The following is a 20,841-nucleotide window of genomic DNA, read 5'->3' on the forward strand; positions in this document are numbered from 1 at the left end:
TAGGATATATAACTGCAGGAATTTCCTTCTAGAAGTTTCTAACTCTGCAGTTCCACAAGTCAGATCACTCTTCAGGCCACTCCATTTAGTCAGAGAAGAAAAGGGGGCTGTTATTCAGAGGTATTGCTACAACTCACTTCTTCCATGGCAGAACGATGTTTTTGAAAAAGGTAACTTGGGATGTAGTTATATCCTCTGCAACATTGCGGAGGGAACTTCCTTCCTAGTTCTACCTGCATCTTCTGGGGACATAATGGGGAGAGCATGCAGTAAATAAGAAATAAAAAGCCAAAAAAAGCAAATAAGAAGGTTATGATCCCTGGAGATGAAACATATCTAAGAAATAAATATGCAAATAAGAAAAATGGAGTTCCTGCCATAGGAGGGTTTATAGTCTGGGGAGAGAGAGAGAATTCACTAGCAAAGCAATAAATAAGAACAGTAATTGCATGTTGTGATAAATCTAGGAGCAAACATACATAATGGTGAGAGACAATAATAGGATTTTATTCATTTATTCAGTAAGTCCCTCCACAAATATTTCTGGAGTTCCTACTACTACAAAGCATGGGGCTACCCATTGGAGATTTTTGTTAGCGGAATCAGGTAAACCTCACTTCTCCTCTAATGGGAACTTGTGCTTTAGATGAATCCTCATTTCTGATAGTTATTGGAATGTAAAGATAAATAATATAAAAAGCCTACATTAAAAGAAAAGCAGGTGTGTGCATGTGTGTATACACTATCTCCAGATTGTGCTTTTGAGACTTGGACACATGAAGCATTCCTTGACTGCTGGATGCACATACTCTTTCCCCCACCCCCTTCCTAAACTGGGAGTCAGAAGGTCTGTACAGAAATCAATCCCTGCAATTTATTTTTAACTTCTTTCTCCTTAGCCAGGATTGATTTTTGTCTTTGTGATCAATGGCACAGAGAATAGCTCCTGGTCCCAGGCAGCTGTTCAAGCACTTGGTCCTGTCTGTCCCACGTCTATTGAGCAGGACATTAGAAGCTGATTATGAAAGTAATAGAATGAAGATGTTTAAAGGATGGGCCTGATTACCCCTGCTTTTCTGGGGAGGAGTGTTTGCAGACAGGAGGCTGCTGTAAGCAAGAACCAGAACCCAGGAGCGCAGGGTCCTAGGGCACACCATCGATCCCAGCAATGGATGTAACACAATGAACAGTGCAGGAGCCAGCATGGGGATTAGTATTTGGACAACCTGACTCCTTCCCTCCCCTCTTAGCTATCTCTTTTTCTTCTTCTTAGTATTTAATCTTTACAGTATCAACTGCTGTTAGATTTGGGAACTGCAAGCGAAACATCTGTTACCAAAAAAAAAAAAAAAAAAGATTGACTGTTCCCTCTCTGAGCTTCTTGGGCTTCAAAATGGTCTGATTCTTTCATCTCCGTTCTCGTCTCCTCCTTCCTTATTTTCTTCTAATTCAGCTTGTGGTTTAATAGGAACATGAAATTAGACATTTCTACCTCTCCAGGAGCCCCATTACCCTCAAGGCCAGGCATGATTGCTTCCGGTTTCTTCTGTGAAAAATGTTTACAGAAGGGATGCACACCTTGGAATGATGGGCAGTGCTAATTCCATAGACCACAATTAGAACAGTCTGCCCTACCCAAGGCCTTCTGTCCACTTCTCTGGGATAAACACTCGCAGTCTTGCCGCCTACACCAGGTGGCAGTTGTGTCTAGATTGCAGTGTGGAGAAATAACCACAGTGTTCTTAATATGATTGTATTTATTATTTCATTGTGTAGTGTAATTGCTTCTGAGGTGTTCTTGGGATGTGTGGGAGGGAAGAGATGGAAGGAATGACTCCTTCATTCACTGATACGAGTCCTTGTCCAGTTGATCAGACATCACTCTTCCACAGAAAACAAAATATACTTATCAGCATTTTATTTCCAAAAGATTTCTCCTTAGCTTCCTTCCATAGTTTTTACAGCCTGGCTAATTTTCTTTATTACTGAATACTCTGTGCTTCTTGGAGAATCTATTGCCTATAATAGTAACAACTAATGCTCATGGGAAGGGGAGCATGAACTAGGCTTATATGTGAATAAATTTAATTGCAATGACACCCTATGAATTAAGTATGGCTCTTCCATTTTGAAGAAGAGGCTCAAAAAGGTCAACCATTTCCCAAGGTCACACAGCCTACTACTAACTGTGGTGTGAAAAGTTTGACCCAAGAGTTTAGATGCACCAATCCTTCTTTTCAACCGCTACAAGGTTCAGCTCCTTAAATGAGAGTCACCACAACCTAAATTTTATTTGCTTGAGTTAAATTGGGTCAAGAACTGTGTAAGAGACAGTGAATAAGAACACAAAGCTTTTACACAGAATGGGTGCTTAAAACATGTTTGTTGAGCCATTGAATGGCCACAAAAGAAAATAGAAGCACAGAATTTAAGATATTGTGGTTGAAGAAGAACTTCACGCTGAGCAAGTGAAGGAGTGTGTCACACAGGGGGTGGGATATCTTTAGTACCTCCTTTGCATGAGCCATGTGTTAGGCCTCACATAGTGAGGGTGGCTGTCTATTTTAAGATGAAACTGAAGCCTAAGTGCTTTTCCCAAGGACAAAATAGCCAATAGGGGCAGAGGAGATTTGGAATCCATTGTAAGCTTAGTTCCAAGTTTCTGCTAATTTTCACCACAAAGAACTATATAAGTAGCCTAAAGGGTGCACAAAGAGAAATCCTGGGATCCCTACTGGAATTTCTGGAGCATTTTCTTAAAGCAGAACTTCATTTGTGATATGGACCACCTCTGAAAAAGTAAATAACCAATAAATAAAATTACAATAAGATTATTGAGCAGTGTAGTATAGACTTTTTATTAAAGATGCCAAATAGCAATGAAGTAGTGTCTTTGCCATGCTTTTCACAGAAAAAAAAAATCTGAGTCTTTCACACATATCCGCTATTTCTTTCCACCACCCAAAACTATGTCTTCTCAAACCAGCAACTAGTGACTCACTTTGTGGTTCTCCCCAGCTTTGTTGGGGAGCTTTTCTTCCTCCAAGCTCCATGCCCCCCCACCCCCGCTTTCCTGGCCAGCTCTCTCTTTACCATGTTGGGCATCAGCCTGTTGCAGTTTCCATAGTCTTCCATCCTCAAGTCCATCCTGACATTCAGCAAGCAAAATGACCTTTGGCATTGAGGACATCTTCTCCTCTCAAGATAGTGGAAATACAGGTTGCACCTGTTGGTATAGTTCATGTGACACCGTGTGTCCCCACATGCCTGTGCCTGTGTGTGTGTGTCACTGCAGAGAATAATGGAAGAGAGGGGTTCTGCCCATGGTCACTGGACTGACAAACATGAGTGTCAATTCCAGCTCAGCCCTTTGCCAGATATGCCTTCATTATCTCATCTGCAAAATGCAGACAGGATGGGTGTGGACTGCACTGTGCCCAGCACTGATTTTATTATAATCGTAGAATGAACATGACAACAGGTTGAGTGAACTTTGGTGGCTCTGAGGAGGGGATCTGATGGCACCCGGCCTCCTCTCTGCTCAGGGGACCATGGCATTATTGCTGGTCTTACATTGTCATTCATATATTTTATATCTTAGGTTTGTTTTCCCATAGAGATGATGAACTCCTTAGGGTCACAGCCCTGTGACTCCACAGTGCCTGACACAGCCTGGGCACAGAAGTGCTGAATAAGTTCTTGTCAGATGATGAATATACCAGAGAGTGGAATCGGGGCCGTGACCATATGAGATGTTTAAGCATGATGAATGTGCAGGGGATGATGTGAATTCGACTCTACCTTTAATTAACATGTGAATTCAACAGTGGGTGGGGGCAGAACATCTTGTAATCTTCTTCTCTGTTTCCCACCAGGAGGTGAGCAGCTCTCTCAGAGCCCCATGTTTTCAGTGTTGCAGTCCTGTCAACCACTTATTTGATGTAATGTGACTACTCACTTATAAACATCTATGAAATTATCTCCCCTTTATGTTTTTCTGATTCTGAGAAAGCACCAATTTTATTTTTTATTTTTTTTAAAGAGAGAGAGAGAGAGAGAATTTTTTAATATTTTTTAGTTATCGGCAGACACAACATCTTTGTTTGTATGTGGTGCTGAGGATCGAACCCAGGCTGCACGCATGCCAGGCGAGCGCGCTACCACTTGAGCCACATCCCCAGCCCCGAAAGCACCAATTTTAGAAGCCTCACAAAGTGAAAAGACCCTGGGAGTACGAGTTCTAAATTCTGAGGTCAACTGTGCATCTCACCTCTAAGTAACAGAGTGACCTCAAGTGGCCTATCTGGGCCTCAGGCCCTTTGATGCCAAAATGAGGTTGTAATTAGATCTAACTTGCAAGATTGTGCTCAGATCAAATGAGATTAAGTGCAACAGTAAAACTAATAGAATAGAGTAGTGCACAGATACTAGTTGCTAAAACATGGGTGCTGGCCACTAAGAGAGGATTAAAAACAAGACACATTATCAACCCTCAAAATCATTACAATGTAGCAAGAAACGCAAGATATATCCATTTCGTGTAATTTAAGACATCAACTAGCACACGAAACAGGAGGCTCTGAGATTCAGAGGAAAAAAAAAAAAAAAGATGAATTCCATAGGAAATTCATTGGGAGGTGGAGTGTAATTTTCTTGTTGTTGTTGTTTTTGTTTTTAATTATAGCGATGAGGATCAAACCTAGGTCCCTTTACCTGCTGGGCAATACTCCACCAGTGAGTGTTATCCTCAGCCCAAGGAGGTAGCTTTTTATGCAAGCCACTGTGAATTTGATGCTGGATCTGGGTTTAGAAAACTTGTCCAAAACTAATCATTCTTTGAAAAGGCTCTGGAGTGGACACTTTAGACTCATTCAGGCTGCACAGTGTAATGGACTTGGTTGAGATTTAGAAAACCAAGTTTAAACCTGGGCTCTGCCACTTTGGAGCTGAAAGCCTTCTGCACATCAGTTAACTTGTCAGTAAAGCAGAGCTGCCTAGCAGTCCCTCTTCCACAGGGCCATTGTGGGTCACAGACAGCACATGTAAAGCACATCCAGTGTTGATGCTTGTGCTGGTGGAGGATGGGGATTGAGCGGGGGGTGGGGTGCTAACTCAGGGAGTATAGTGGGGGAGCTCCAAGAAGCAGCAGTTGGCATTTCACTAATATCCAGGACCCCCCTGGGGAGGTGACAGTACTGCTGGAGAAAGAGCTCGACAGATGGTTTAAATCCATGTATGCTGTCCTGAAATTCACTCACGAGGCAGGCAAACCCCATGTTGGCGAAGCTCTGCTGTCCTATCTAGCAAGCCACATGGATCTCCAAGCCATCTGGAAAGCCCACATCTCGTGGAAGCATCTCTACTTCTCCAGAAAATTAATGATTTTGTTTGCCTTGCCCTTTCAGGATATTTAGAATATCTTGAAAATACCCATAAGTTCTTCTGTAGGCAGCTGTAGGCATCTGCTCGTCATCCCTGTGGTGAAAGACCCTTGTGTTAGGTACTTGTGCCCATCCACTTCTGGCTCCCCTCCCTGTGGTCTCTGGCCCTTCATTCTGTGCCTCTGGGTAGCCTCCCTGGCAGACGGCAGTGCCTCTCAACTCAGCATGGACACACCTGGATCAAACGCTGGACTTGTCAGTGAAGACACTTCCCAAAGCTGCGGGTTCCTGGGTGTGCACCACAGGACTATCATAACATCCTAATCATTCCATTTTTAGAGCATTTTATAGTTTCATGAAAGCATTTTATTATCTAATTTCGTTTATCACAAGAACCTGTGACAGAGGATAAATATTATATGTTAAGCTCTAAGAGAATAGTGACCAGGCCTAAAATGGCATGACAATTAAATGGCTGAGCTTAAAATCAAGCCACAGATGTGACAGAAGCAGGCTCCTTCCCTCTTTCTTCTCTCCCAACATTTCACTTTTTATTTTCTGAAGTTCTGAGATTTTGTAGAAATGAGAGTGACTAGCATCTAGCTTAGGAAGATTTCACTCAAATAATTGACCTAATAATGCCCACTGGTAAAAAAGAAGATAATCTAAATATGTAAATATATTAAGTTGTATAGAAAATATGTAAGAAACACTGTATAAGCTAGACCCCTTGTAATATAATATCTAACCCCCCTCAGTCCCATCTTTTACAAAACCATTTAAACCCTCAGTTCACAAGGAATAGAACAGTTTTTGAGAGCAGAATGGAAGTATTGTGATAGCAATTTTGCTCCTAGAGGTTTCAAAGGTGGTATATGTGGTGATGGTGGTGGTGGTGGTATGTGTTTGAAGCTCTGTAATCCTTCTATGACACTAAAATAGAGTTGTTTTAGGTATTATTATTTGAGAGTATTCAGGTGCTAATAAATAATGGATTCTAGGAAGTTATTCAAATCTGTGACTGGTGTGTTCTATTTTTATTTTTGCACTTATCTCTCTCTCTCTCTCTCTCTCTCTCTCTCTCTCTCTCTCTCTTTCACACACACACACACACACACACAAAAGACAAAACCTAAGAGAGGATTGGCAGCAAGGACCTTCCATTTCGAGAAGTCAGGCAGCATCCCTAGTACTTCCCTTTCATCTGTGTCATGGAAGCCAGCACCCAAAGGTCAGGCTTGCTGGCATTAGTGGTAAATCTCTCCCACAAATCACTTGGGCTTTTGGTCTCTGTACGTGGTTTGCTCCAGGAAGTCATCCTGGCTGAGGGCAAGAAGAGTTTCAAACCTCTGTCCCCAGTCTGTTATTTTCCAGTGGACACGGTGGCAGGCATCTTGGCCTCTTGCTCTGCAGCCATGGGTGATACACAGTGAGCAACTTACTGAGCATCAGCTGCTCCTTAACGCTGTATCACTTAATCCTCATGATCAGCTTGTCCACAGGTAGTAGTACTATCTCTGTTTTCTAGAAGAGGAAAGTAAGAAGGTTAAATTACCTGTCCAAAGTCACCAAGCCAGCAAGAGGTAGAAGCCAGAGTCAAATACAGTTCTGAGATCCCAACTAATGTATTTAAGTGCTTAAAAATCAGATAAGGAGTCTTCTTTGAAAAAAAATGTATATTCATAGTATATTTATATATTGATATATATTATATTTATATATATAATATATAGTATATGTAGCATATATGATACATATTCATTATATATATGTATCTATAGAAATATATAATTGGAAATTGATAAAATGCCTTTTTGTATTTGAAGAAATGCAGTCAGGAGTTAGGTATACTAATTCTTGGTTTAGCCATGTGTGGTCTAGCCATAAACTCATTGCCCCGTGGTTTTCTAACTTGTCACCTTATCTCTGCCTCACTGACATTTCCAAAAGGCAATGAAGGACACAATGAGTTGCTTGGCAGAGCTATGATGGTGCCAGCTGCTTCATTAGTATTTTTTTTGGCCAGTGAGTGCACCAGCAATCTCAGTATGTGTCTTCCCTACAACATCTCCCCTGCACATGCGGGAGAACACACACACACAAAGAGAAAGAGAAAGTATGTGCAATATTGGCTTCAATATCAACTCATTTATCCCAGATCTATTCTTGGTGATGCTATTTGTTGGCTATTATGTTTGGGTACCAATAAAACATTTTATGTGCAAATCTGTTTCAAAGGAGGTCCAGCCTTAGTGCAATGCTCTGTGTAAGGTAATAGACCCACTGTTTCTAGACACAGGAAGATAAAACTGCATATTACATTAATATCACAGAGCCTCCAGGACATAAAATGAGCAAATATCAGTTAGATAGACACTAAATTCAAAGTCAAACAGCCTAGCACAGGAGACAGCTTGGTGATAGCATACCATATTTTTTCCAAATGCTTCACCACAGTTTTGGTTCAGATGCATGGTGTGGTACCTCAGCAAAGCAGTTTTGGATGATGAGCTCAAGTTGGCAAAGGCAATCTAACTTTCCATGACAATGTCACCAGGGCCTCTTGACCTTCCAGAAATTATAGTAACTTCCTCATGAGACCTATGGCTGGTGTTTGTCTATCTAGGGTGTCCCTATGTTGCACAGGCTGTCCTTGAACTTCTGGGATCAAGTGGTCTCCAGGCTTTACCCTGAAAAGTAGCTGGGACTACAGGTGCACAAGTGTATTTACTCTTGTGGCACAGTAGTCATTAGCCTGTTTCTTTGTTCTTAAAAGAAAAACGTGATCTTTGAAGGAATTATGTAGGTGGAGAGGGTGAGAAAAGCCTAACAGCATCAAGATTTATTTTAAATAATCTGAATAGAATTAATGAGCAAGGAAATTGGAAAGTTAATTGTGCATCATAACAGCTTGGCTGTTGTTTTCACCTCTTTAAGAGTCTGGGTGGGGGAAACAGAGCGAAGGCTATGTGAGAGGTAACTCAGGTATGCTTCAAAGGTGGCCATTTTTTCTTGGCTTAGAGAGATTATCCACATTGTGTTGGACCCAGCTTGGGTCTCTAAATGGAAATGCTTCTAAATGTCATTCCCTATGAAGGCAACAGCTCTTGGACAAGCTGAATTTATTTCCATTATAGTCCTTCTTATTCACGAACTCCAACAGCAGCACTATTCACTCCCGTGCAACAATAGGGCATTGATTTCTCAGGACTGAGAAATTGACAGGAGCCCTCCTGTAGAAAGATCTGCCTTGTTGGTAGGCATCTTATCTAGGAAATTGGGAGCTGAGTGACATGGAATCCATACCTCTCTCACACAGCCTGAGGACCCTACATAAGCTGTGAAAACAAATAAATTCGGGTTCAAATTCTGGCTCTACCGTTTTCTCGCTGTGTGTCTCTGAGTATGTTGTGTGACTTCCCTATGTGTCAATTTCCTAATATGAACTCTGAACATAAAATAGAAGGCTAGTGGGTGCACAGGAATGGTGCTTGGTGTATGAAGTACTCAAAAATTTTATCTGCTGTTAACATTTTTACTTACCAGGATGCTAGGAATATTATTAGCAATAACAATAATAATACCACAATTATTATTGTGGATATGAAATAATTCCATGGAAGCACAGCACTCAACATAAAATAGATACTCAAAAATGTTGGTTTCTGTCCCTCTTCTTGGGTTCCTTATGTCTACTTATAAATTCTAGAGACACTGCTGCTTTTCTTTTATCTATGGCAAAAAAAGACTCAACTTCTGAATCTCCAACAGGGCTAGGAAGTGACCTAAGGCCTTTGGTTTCAGTTTTCAGGCATATTTTTCTTTATTTTCCATGGTGAGCCATCATTCAGAAATAGGATGAATGAAAAAAAAATAAAGGCTATGTCAGGTTAGACTTGGTCACGGTGAAAGTGAGAACAAGTCAGAAGAGACAGATGTGTTTAATGGTCAATGCATTTGTCCAAAGGAATCATTTTCACTGGCCAGGAGCCCAATTAAACCTGTAAAATGGAAATACAGAAAATCAGATTAACGAGCCAGTCATTAGTAAGGAAAAGACCCAGCTAATTCTGTGTTTAGCATGACGGATGGGCCCAGAGCAAATAATTGGATGACATTCATCAAACGTAAAATAAAAGGTGTCACTGAAAGGGAAAGTGGTAATAATCTCTGGGATTTACAATGCCAGTGAATTTGCTTGTAAGGAAGAGAAAAGTTCATCAAAATAGATTAATAGTCACTAAACTGTATTCCTTACTTGTGTGGTTGCCAGAGAGCCACACAAATGATTGTGGAGAAGCAGCAAATGCATTGGCCTGGTACCGCCCACCACCAGGGGAAGCTTCTGGCTGGAAGGATGCTCATCCAGCCATCCAGGGACTGGGCAGAAATGGAGAGCTCGGCATCCCATCCATTATTTAATCAGGAAACAATGGAGAGTCCCAAACTCAAAATCTCTTCAGTTCAGCAGATTGATCCCAATGACCCATTATTCAGTTAGTCACTAGGTATTGACTCCTTGCTCTATGGGGATGTGCTTATTGCTAGTTAAGGGTTCAGGCATGAGCAGGATTAACAAGGTCCAACTTCATTTTAGAGCAGTAACAGTGAAAGGCTGTGTAATGTTGGGCAAGTTTGGTCAATCTCTCTCAGCCTCATTTTTTCTCAGCCTCATTTTTCTGACCTGTAAACCTGTAGACTTGGAAGTATATATGTGAGATATATATATATATATATATATATATATATATATATATATATATATATATATATTCTTCCTATCTATCTATCTATCTATGTCTCCCTCACACAGAGATATATGTAAAATCAAATAAGGTGTGCTATATAAACTATGTATCATACTACATTTTATGTAATAGACACTCACTGCATGGGAGTAGTTATTACTCTTGTTTGTATTACTTTGCCTCTTCTAAGAAGACATTGTTTTTGAAATGCAATATCAACATCATAATAGATTTTTCTGGGAATGCAAATAAACATATGTACACATGCCCAATTACAAGGCTTCATAAATGCTTTTTCAAAAGGTGTCAAAATCAAGGAAATGTGTAGTCAAGGTGAGAGGAGTAAGATGGATAGAGGACTCTTCTAAGTCTACCACAGGAGTAGGAATACAGGTTTAGAGTCAAAATTTCTGAATTCAGTTTTGTCTTGGGCAAGTCACTTCGTACCCTGTAGCCTCTGTAGGGTTGCCATGAGGATCAACTAGATAGTTCACATGTGGGCTATTGGGTAGTTCTGCATCATGGAACGTGAACTCTACAAATGTTAGTTGTGTTATTATTTTTGTGTACCCACTAACCATCTTCCAGGAGATGAGCTGTCTCAATCTATTTCTCCTTCAGTAACAAAATACCTTAGGTTAAATAGTTTATAAATAGCAGAAATTTATTTTTCCCAATTGTATAGATGAGGAAGTCCAAGATCAAGGCAGGGCCTGGGCAGGACTGATGTCTGGTGAGGGCCCTGGTCTCTTAATTCCAAGATGGTGCCTTGAACACTGTATCCTCACAAGGCAGGAAGGAAAGAAGGGGTCTAGGTAGCTCCTTCCAGCTCTTCCACTGATCCTTTCATGAGGGAGTAGCCCTCCTGTTCCAATCATTTCCTAAAAGCCCCTACCTTTTAATACTGTTGCATTGGGGATTTAGTTTCAACATGAATTTGGAGAAAATACAAACATTTTCACCACAGGGTTCCACCACTGGCTCTCCAAAGTTTCTATCATCCTCACATACAAAATATATGCATTCTATCCTCAAAGCACCCAAAGTCCTGTGCCAACATCAACTGTAAAGTCTTAAGCCTGAAGTTTTATATAATATCATTTAGTCAGATATGGTGAGACCCAAGTTATGATTCATCCTCAGAGAAATCGCTCTCCAGCTGTGAGCTTGTGAAATCAAACAAGGTATGTGGTTTGAAATACAATGCTGGTATACTTTCGAAGAGTGTGTTTGGTGATGTTCAGAGTGTCCTGTAAAGAGCTAGATTTAAAAAAAAAATTTTTGTAGTTGTAGATGGACATAATATCTTTATTTTATTTCTCCTTTTGGGAAAATTAAAATATTTTAGAACAAAATAGAGAAGATGATCGGACAACATTGTAAATGTACTAAGTGCTATTGAATAATACAATTTTAAATGGTTATAATTTAGTTATGTGAATTTCACCTTAATTTTTTAAAAAAAGGTCTCTGTCACCATTGTAAACACAGACTCTGGGAAGGAGGCAGGGGCCAGGACATGTGAGGAGCAGAAGGTGGGTGTAAATTGTTGTTAAAAGGTATAAATCCATTGTGTTCAAAGTGTAGTCCCTGGACTAGCAGCATCAGCCTCACCTGGAAACTACTAGAAAGAAAATTCTTAAACCCCAACCTGGCTCTGTTGAATCAGAGATAAGTGACCAACAGTTTGAGCTCTAATAAGCTTTCCAGGTGATCCTGATGGCTGCTAAAATTTAAAACTATTGATCCAGTTCTTGGATTGGTAGAGACATTTGTATGTGTTGATTTTATAATTAAAAATAAAACCAAATTAAACAAATACATAAGTAGGATCATGCAAGAACTAAGAGTGACTCTGTATCCAGGTTCAGGGATTATATTTTAATCTGATTCTATGCATTTGAGTTTCCTTTTTAAAAGAAAAAAAAAAAGACTTTAAGCAACCCATTGATCTAAGTATGCCGATACCCACCCCTTGGCCAACACAGAACAATATGGATTCATAACAGGTGTCTTACCAGAATAGAAATAGAAGTTTTAAAACACAAGAGTGCTTCTAATTGGAAAATAGAGACCCAGGATAGTGCTGAATGTCAGGCAGAAAGATTCACAGCCTGAGCCTCTGACCCCAATTTTTTTTTGCAAGGTTCTGCCTTCATGCTGATTCTGACATCTGCTTCACCTGGCAGCTTGGGTACATGGTATGTGGGCTTCTGATCTATGTGGAGCAAGGGGGAGCCATGGGAGAGGCTATCTCTTGGAGTGAGGAGTGATGGGTGGCTTTCAATAGAGATGGTCCGCCCCTTCTGCTCCCAGCAGTTGCTATGGATGGGCGCCAGGTTTGAGCGAAAGTGGGAGGACTGGCAGGCCTCCAGCATGTGCTTGGACCTTAGCGGAGAATGGAGCATGTGCCTCGAATAATTGCCTCCTCAGCACAGCAGTCTGGTTGCTATTGTTGTCCTGCTATTTTCTCTGAACAGGCCATGTTATCTTCTCCTGTGAATATTAATTTCCCCTGAGCTACGATAATTGGGCTGAGAGCAGCCATCAGCAGGGCTGTGCCATGTTGGCAGGACTTTTCAACAAACCCAGGCCAGAGGACCATTTTCTTGAAGTGGTGTCCAAGTCATCCAGCGAAGAGTCCGTTCTTTCCCAAGCGAGGTGACAGGGCTTCTCCCTGACCCTGACTCCCCGCCAGCTATGAGATAGCAGAAATGGGACTTAAACCTAGGATTTCTGAATTTTGGATTTGGAGTTTTCCCTCTAACTTTGGATACCTTTAATCAACTGGTAATGTAAAGAATCAATACAGATCTGCTGAACACCTAGATTTGTAAATGTGAAGGTAAAAAATGAAATGTGCTCAGATCAGAAGTAAAATTAAATTTTAAAGTAATGAGTTTTGAGCAAGAGTAATTATTCCAATCCATAAAGAACATATACTTTTGACAATTGTGTCGTGGTTTCAGAGGAGTAATAAACTGCTGGAAATAAAAAAAAAGGCAGAACAAGTATGTTATGAGTGAAGTCTATGTTGATAGATGGTGTCTCTGTTTTCAGTTAAAAGTACTTATTAGATATGTACCTGGTGCAGAACACAGTAACCAAATACAGAATCAGTCCCTGCTCTCACAGCAGCTGTCAGGTAATGGGAACAATGGCTTTAATTGCCCATTTATTGTCTAAGTACCACGACATGGGAGCAGCTCAGGGTGTGGTGGGGTTGGACACTCAGAGCCAGCAAGGTAGTCTTTAAAAGGTAATTATAAACCTATTGTGGTTGTCGATGGAGAGGCTAGTACTTTCCAATTGTGCCATGATCTGTGATCCCATCTGATCTCTTTTATGTTTTCCCCAATCCAGGTAACAACGGGTGGAAGAGCCAGCTACTATGTATCCTATCGAAGAGAGGCCTTTGCTCAGATCAAGCTGCCCAAGTACTCCTTGCCGAAGGTACAGCACATACCATCTGCTGTCCTGAGACCCACCAGACAAAGTGAGGGCTGGAGAGGCTGCCTTGCCAGGCTGCTCAGAGGTCTGAACTCGACTGGGAGGCCCACGGGTCATTGGCCTCACTTAGCCCTGGGTGGTTTGGCCACTGCTGATGTTCCCAAACCTGGGTTCTATATTCCCATTCTGAGCAGGTTGCCAGGCCTGAACTTTGATTTCCTGTGACTCAAACATCTGGTGTAACCTTGGGTCATTTCCCAGGGGTGATAATGAAAGGAGCACTGGCTTTGAAATCTCTTCTGAGGCCCTTCCCTTTTGCAAAGTCCTTATTGCCAAGTAGAAGGTCAAGTTCAGGCAGGAGCACAGATGCTACGTGTGTGTGTGCATTAAAGTGCACAGATAAGTCTGGTGGTTTTCTTGCTTCTCTTTACATTTTAAGGCTAAATATAAAGGGACTTCCATATTTCCACTCTTCTCAGCCACTCTGAGTAATTAAAATGGGGTCACCTGCTGGAATGTTAGCATCAAATGGTGACATTTTAACTCATCTTTTGAAAATCATAAAACTTACTCTGTGAACCCCATTTCTTGTGAACACTGGCTTCTGGGGGGAAATGGGTCTTACAACCTTAGTTTGAACAAGGACAGGGTATAATTGCATCACTTAAAGAGGCTGCAGAGAGGCAAGTCTCCAGCTGGACACATATCAAGTGTAATGTGGCAAAGACATGGGCCTCTAAGCTAGCAGTAGAAATGCTGAAAGACTAAATGATTGCAGAGATGGAGAATTATGGGATAAAAAGGTGGATAATCTCCTATCCACTTGTGTTTCTATTCATTCTGGTTTTCTTGCATTCATCCATCCATCCATTTGGTTCTTCTTTTGATATATCCCTTTAGCTGTTTTTTCTTCCACATAAATGGTTATTCCACACCAAACACTGAACTAAACTCTAGGGGTAGAGTAGTGATTAAAACACAAATGATCCTACTTTCCTGAATCATAGGGTCTGGTAGAGAATAGAGGCATTAAGCAACCAATTGTAGGTGTAGTGTAGGGGATTCAGAGTTCAGGGAGGTGAAGATAGATGAATATGAGTGGAAAGAGCAGTTTCCTAGAGGAAGTGAAGTATAAACTAACACACGGGTAAAGAAAAGCTGATAGAAAATATAGTTGTTCCTTGTGATCTGTAGGGGATTGGTTTCAGGATCCTCACAGATCCCAAACTTCATGGAGACTCAAGTTCCTTATGTAAAATGGCATGGTGTTTGCATGTGCACTTTCTCCCATAAACTTTAAATCATCTGTAAACTACTTATAATACCTAATGCAATGTAAATGCTGTATAAGTTGTTGTTGTACTGTATTGTTCAGAGAGTAATGACAAGAGCAAAAAAATTGTATTTGTGTGGTACAGATGCAGGCCTAACTACAGTTTGTAGCTAGTCGAATCCATGGAACCCATGGATCTGGAAGGCTAACTGATGTGCATGGTCCTTATTTTAAGAGAAAGCATGGTTCATTTTACTAACTAAAAAGCCATCTTAAAAGACAAGACTGCAGAGAGCGATTGGGACTGAGGAGATGGGTAGGGCCTATACTAAATACCCTACAGGGCAGTGAGAACTGATTTTTCATCTCCCCTACCTTAACGATGACTGGCCTTCATAGGGCCATTGTCTAGGATTGTGACTGCAAGACATGCCCATCAGATATTCTAAACCCAAGCAGAGTAGAGTTATCCTGGCCTAGAGAAGATTGGAAAGGGAAAATTCATAATCATGCTCTTCCTAAAGGAGAATGCTTTCCTCATAGTAGCCAGAAGGTCCTCATCTATTGGCCTAAGAAATGAGTTCCAGAAACTTTCCAAACCATTGCTTCAATATAGGCTCCTTCCATCTTGGTAGATGTGTGAATTTTATGTATTTTTAACCTTCTTAGGAAAACAAATAGTTTACTACCCTGAGCAATGTGGCTGCAGGTGGGAAAAAATGAGGCCTCGAATTGATTACCACCTAAGAGCTCCATTAATGATTTGTAAGCCAGTGACAGAGTATTGTGGGGGCATATCAGTTGATCCATGCAGCCCCCTTATAGAACTTCACCTGGAGTTGCTTCTCATTGATATGCAGGCTGCTGTGAAAGTAACTGGATGGTTATCGACCCCCTTTATTAGCTGGTGTTGGCCCAGATTTTCAGAGTCAGGGATAAGGAGGTAGGGACAGAGGGGGAAAGGGAGACTGGTTCTTTCCATTGTTTGAAAATGGAAATGGATTTTAAGAAAGTCTTTCTGTTCCATATGGCTGCACTGTGGTTCCCCTTAGGAGTCTTACTTAAGAATAAAAGCATGGGAAAGCTCCCTGTCACCAATGCCCTTGTATTTCTGATCCCAGCTTGTCTGCTCAGAATATGCACTCCATGTTTTGGAGTGTTTTGCAGTGCAAAATTAGTGTCATTAGGATATGTAGCATTATAAGGAGAAGTAGCTTGTGCTGGACCCAACATAACTCAGTCCCTGGGCATTGGATTGGCACTTTCAGTCCCTAGGTATGAAGAGCATGTGCCAGTGGAAAGCATGGTGGCAGATGATGGGGAGCATGGTGTCCTAGAGAAAAGCCAGTTGAGCTTATGAGTAGAGACCCTGAACTTTCATTCTGGCTCTGCCACTTACCTAATCTTCTTGTCTGTGAAATGGACAAGGTTGTGATGATTCAATGAATGCTTTTCTGCTGGTCCAGTGGAAAATGCTTGATATATCTCAAGAATGATTCTGATTTCAAAGGAAATAATACTGATGTCTTAATTTTCCTGGCATGGAGATTCTGAGGGGAACACATCTCAGTTGACTTTGGGCTCCATATTGCCTAAGGCTCCCACTTTACCACTCTGAGTCTGATATACCCTGGTTTGTCTCTTAGATTCTACATTATTTTTTTTTAAATTTCATTGTGCATTATAGTTGTACATAATGGTAAGATTTATTGTTACATATTCACACCAGTATATGCTATAACAATACATTTGGCCAATATCATTTCCCAGCACTTAGATTCTGCATTCATTTTTAACTTGCTATTCTACTAATCATTTCTACAACAGAAAAATTTTGGGTTTTTTCTTTTTCAGTAGGGGATTCAGGTTGGTAGTGTGTTGAGCTTTGCCTGAGCCCCATGTTCCTGGAAAAATGGCCAAGGTTAAGAAATTACCCACTGTTTTGTGTTTGGGAAGTGGTTTGCTGCTATCTACCCCCATGACTTGATAAGACTTAGATGTCTGCCTTGTTTACCTACAACAAGAGCAGTCTCTTTTTTTGTCTTATAAATGAATAGCTGAACTTTTGTTCTATTGGCTAATCTGGACAAAATACCCGAAAATTTGAGTTGACCAAAATTAAATGTGACTTTTCCCCTCCCCTCAGTCCTTGAACTTTGCCCTACTCTTGAGTTTGTGCAAGCACTGGATGCTTCAGCAAACAGTGCAAGGGAGAAACAGTCCTCCTTCACAGGCCTTCTAAGGATCACTTGACCTCAAATCATTTGATTTGTTCCATCAAGCCACCTGCTTACGAGACTCCCCATGCCCAGTTATTCCTAGGATTATTTTACTTTGCTTATAAAAATAATTATTTTTCTGCTTTCTTTCTGAGATGCTTGCAAATATCATAGTCAGGATATTCTCCCTTCAACAGTCTCCTTCTGCCAGGTCTGGGTTTGTTGCTCTTTGACAATAGAATATAGTGAATCCTATTTTGAATAATAGAAGAAAGTGATACGTCTTATAAAATGTTTTATAATAATAGTGAAAATGATATTAACCTTTGGTCTCCTTAGTTTGTACATTTCTGAAATTCCTGATTTATCCTTCTCCGCTGTATCAACTGTAATTGTAATCTGTTCTTACTTCCTGTTTGTTCTTCATCTCAGTGCTAGTTGCCCTCTGCCTTCATGTCCAGCTATCCATGGTTTCACTAAAAATCCTGCAGGTCTTGTTACCAGTGTCTACCTACATACCAAACCTCATACCACCCCTACACTTAGAACTCTAAACCATGTAGTTTGAAGTACATGCTCTTAAAGACCCATGTATTTAGTCCATACCGGAGCTCCTGTCTACACCTTGTATTTCTTGTGTCTCACCCTTCTCTGATATATATTTGCATACTCCATTTATTTATGCAGTAAACTTTGGTTGGATGTGTACCATGTGCTAGACAATCTGATAAGTACTGGAGACAGAGTGATAAGAAAGACATTTTCTGCTCTCTAGAATTTCAAAGACATCAAATGTGAGTGAAAGACATCACACACAAAAAAATCAAAAGTATGACTGTAATGAATGATGGAAAGGAAAAGCAGAGAGTTTGTAAGTCAGATATCTGAAGCTTTGTAGATGGGTACTTTTCCCTGTCCCCTGTAAATTTTGCCTCCTTAACATCTTACCAGTCTATTTCATAGTAGCCTTCAGAAAGACCTACTTCCTTAGTTGAGGCTCTCCGACATTCTTTCTAGATGACTGAAGTGACCTTTTAAGCCTTACTCCCTTGCCTCTAGCATTACCCCACTTAAATCCATCCACCCTTCACACTGATTCCACGGTGCATTTGATCACACAGGGACCTGATTCTCTCCAACCAAATAACTGCCTTTCTCCCACTTGAAACCTTGTGGGAGCTCTGTGCTACCTAACTGAAGGTTAGGTATGCCACATAGATCCCATTGTGATGTGGCCCCTATACACTCACCTCCTGCAGAGGAAGCTGCACTTCAAACTGTACTGTTACACACATTTATTTCCTTGAATGTACCCCCTGTCTGTAAGCCTTGTATTCCAGTCACTACATTCTGTGCCTCTATTATAGCATTTAGTCAAAAAAGACCACAAGATATGTACTATCTCCATCATCAGGAGGCATCTCCTTGGGGCAAGGTTCTCTCTCTCTCTCTCAATCTCTCTCTCTCTCTCTCTCTCTCTCTCTCTCTCTCTCTCTCTCTCTCACACACACACACACACACACACACACACACACACACAGTATCTTGTACATGGCAAATTTTTGATGATATAGGTGATTATATAATTATGGCAGGCCCATATTATAATAAAACATTTCAAGAGCAAGAAAGTATTACAACATTGTTCACATAGAAGTCATAGGTTTTGTTTTTTCAAAAACCAATTTTGAATCTCCTAAATCATTGTTGGGAGGGCAGAGGAGGAGTGTTATTTATCACTTCTATTTGTTTTACAAATAGAAGCATCTATGTAGTTATGTCTGATGCTCTTTGAATTCCAACTGTGGTAGAGTATCAATCTGGATATAGTTTTACTTAATATTTTCTTCCTTCATCTTCTCTCTTCATCACCGAATTTCTTTCTGCACATTCTCGAGACCAGCATATAAGGAAGGGGCACATGCTCTGGAGTTTGATTGAAATAATTGGATTTAAGAAAAAGCTGTTATTGTCTAGAACTCTATTGGACCAATTTAAATTCATAATAGTTCTATTTTTTTTCTTGAAGATTTGATATTCTGGTTATTATTGGTTGACCCCAATTTAATCATAAGATTTATTTGGAGAGAGGTCACAAAGTTCACAATTTTTGAAGAATGATTCTTCAGACTTAGAAGCACAAGAATCATTTGGAGGGTTTTATCTGCTGGTAAAATATAAGGCTGTATACCAGACACACTGAATCATGAGCTCAGTTGGTGGTTCCCATGATCTGCATGTTATTGAGACCTCCAGATTTAGTTGATCCCTGTGGTGCCTGCCTGTAACCCTGGCTACTTGAGGCAGTAAGATTGCTTGAGCCCAGAAATTTGAAGCCAATCTGAACAATTAGTAAAACCCATCTCTTAAAAAGAAAAGAATAAAAAGAAACTGACCAAGATCTCCAGGTCATTTGGATGCACACTGAAATTATATCCTCACTGATAAAATTGTTTAAAATGTTATCTTCTTGGTTAAGAAAATCTTGAGTTTAAATATTAGTGATGCCATTTGTTAGCTGTGTAACTTTAGATAAAGGATATTTTCAGGCAGACATCCCTGAATCCTAGATACTAGAGAGAAGTCTCTCACCCCAGCGACTGGCTACCTATTCCCAGAATAGTATTTACCTAACATGTACTTGCAGTAAAGTCGGCTGCCTCTAATCCTGACCATGCCCTGGTGTTTTACGTTGTTTTGTTCCCACTTATTTTACATTAACTTTCTCTAAAATAGGTTAGCTCATTCATTTTTATGACCAAAACATCTGGGAAAAACCTGGAATTTCTATTGCATTTTTAACAGGATAAGTGAATTTAATCTGTGTTTCCTACAGCTGCTCTTTCCCCCCCTACTGGGTTCTTGGGTATTCATTCCATACCAACACAAAACAATTCCATCACATGGTGTTTAAGAGGAAGATTCTTTCTATTTTCAAGCAGCTCAGCAAGAACCTATAATTCTACAAAATACGTAAGCACAAATGAGAAAGTGAGGTTTTAGTCAAGGTGACCCAGAGGGTTCAAGGCCAGGAAGTTTGGGACAAAAGATCTCCAAAAAAGATCCAGAATTTCTTTTCCTACTCCTCCCATCTCCCAGTAGTCCAAATCAAATGGACTTGTTTATCTTGAAGGACCTGTCCGTGGTGCTAATGTTGAAGATACTGCTGCCACTTTTTACTTGAACAGTTTTGGGGATAGGTTGGTCACATAAGGAAAAATTAGACCCACTCTGATTATTATTGTCATCTCCAATTGTTCAAGATCCTATTGTGAGCACATTCCACCACAGGTACAAGGATGATTCTCCCTCTGCTATTACATTTTGACAACATAATTGTAGATTGATTGATAAATTTTGGGGGATTTTGTTTTGTTTTTGTTTTCCAGTACTGGAAATTTAACCTAGGAGCACTCTACAACTGGATCCTTAGTACTTTGTTAATTTTTTTTAAATTTTGAGAACAGGATCTTGCTTAAGTTGCCAAGTCTGGCCTTGAAATCCTCCTACTTCAACCACCCAAATACCTGGGATTGCAGACATGTAACACTGTACCCAGCTATGTGTACATGCATAAAGAACAGCTATTTTAACAGATTTTTCCATGCCATCATGTCTTCCTGACAATATGAGTTCCCTTGATAAGGTCTTGAACTTGTGGTAATCTTGGTATCGTGTCTAAACATATATGCACACTGAATTTTGTAAATTATTTTGAATTGTGATTTTAGAAATTATCCATACTAAAGAATTATAAACTAAAGTGACTT

General features: G+C 40.4%; 1 protein-coding gene across 1 annotated transcript in view; it reads left to right on the forward strand.

The window, feature by feature from the left end:
• The window catches only part of Sorcs3 (sortilin related VPS10 domain containing receptor 3), a 606,876-nt gene that overhangs the window by 476,511 nt on the left and 109,524 nt on the right, over positions 1–20,841 (forward strand). The window contains exon 8 of the mRNA XM_046450521.2: positions 13,493–13,582. Within this exon, the coding sequence (XP_046306477.1) occupies positions 13,493–13,582 (90 nt within the window). The remainder of the gene's footprint in view (positions 1–13,492; positions 13,583–20,841) is intronic.

This window comes from Marmota monax, unplaced genomic scaffold, assembly GCF_021218885.2.
Source record: "Marmota monax isolate L192 unplaced genomic scaffold, Marmota_monax_Labrador192_F-V1.1 WCK01_AAM20220418_F8-fsc00004, whole genome shotgun sequence".
In the NCBI taxonomy this organism is placed as follows: Eukaryota; Metazoa; Chordata; class Mammalia; order Rodentia; family Sciuridae; genus Marmota; species Marmota monax.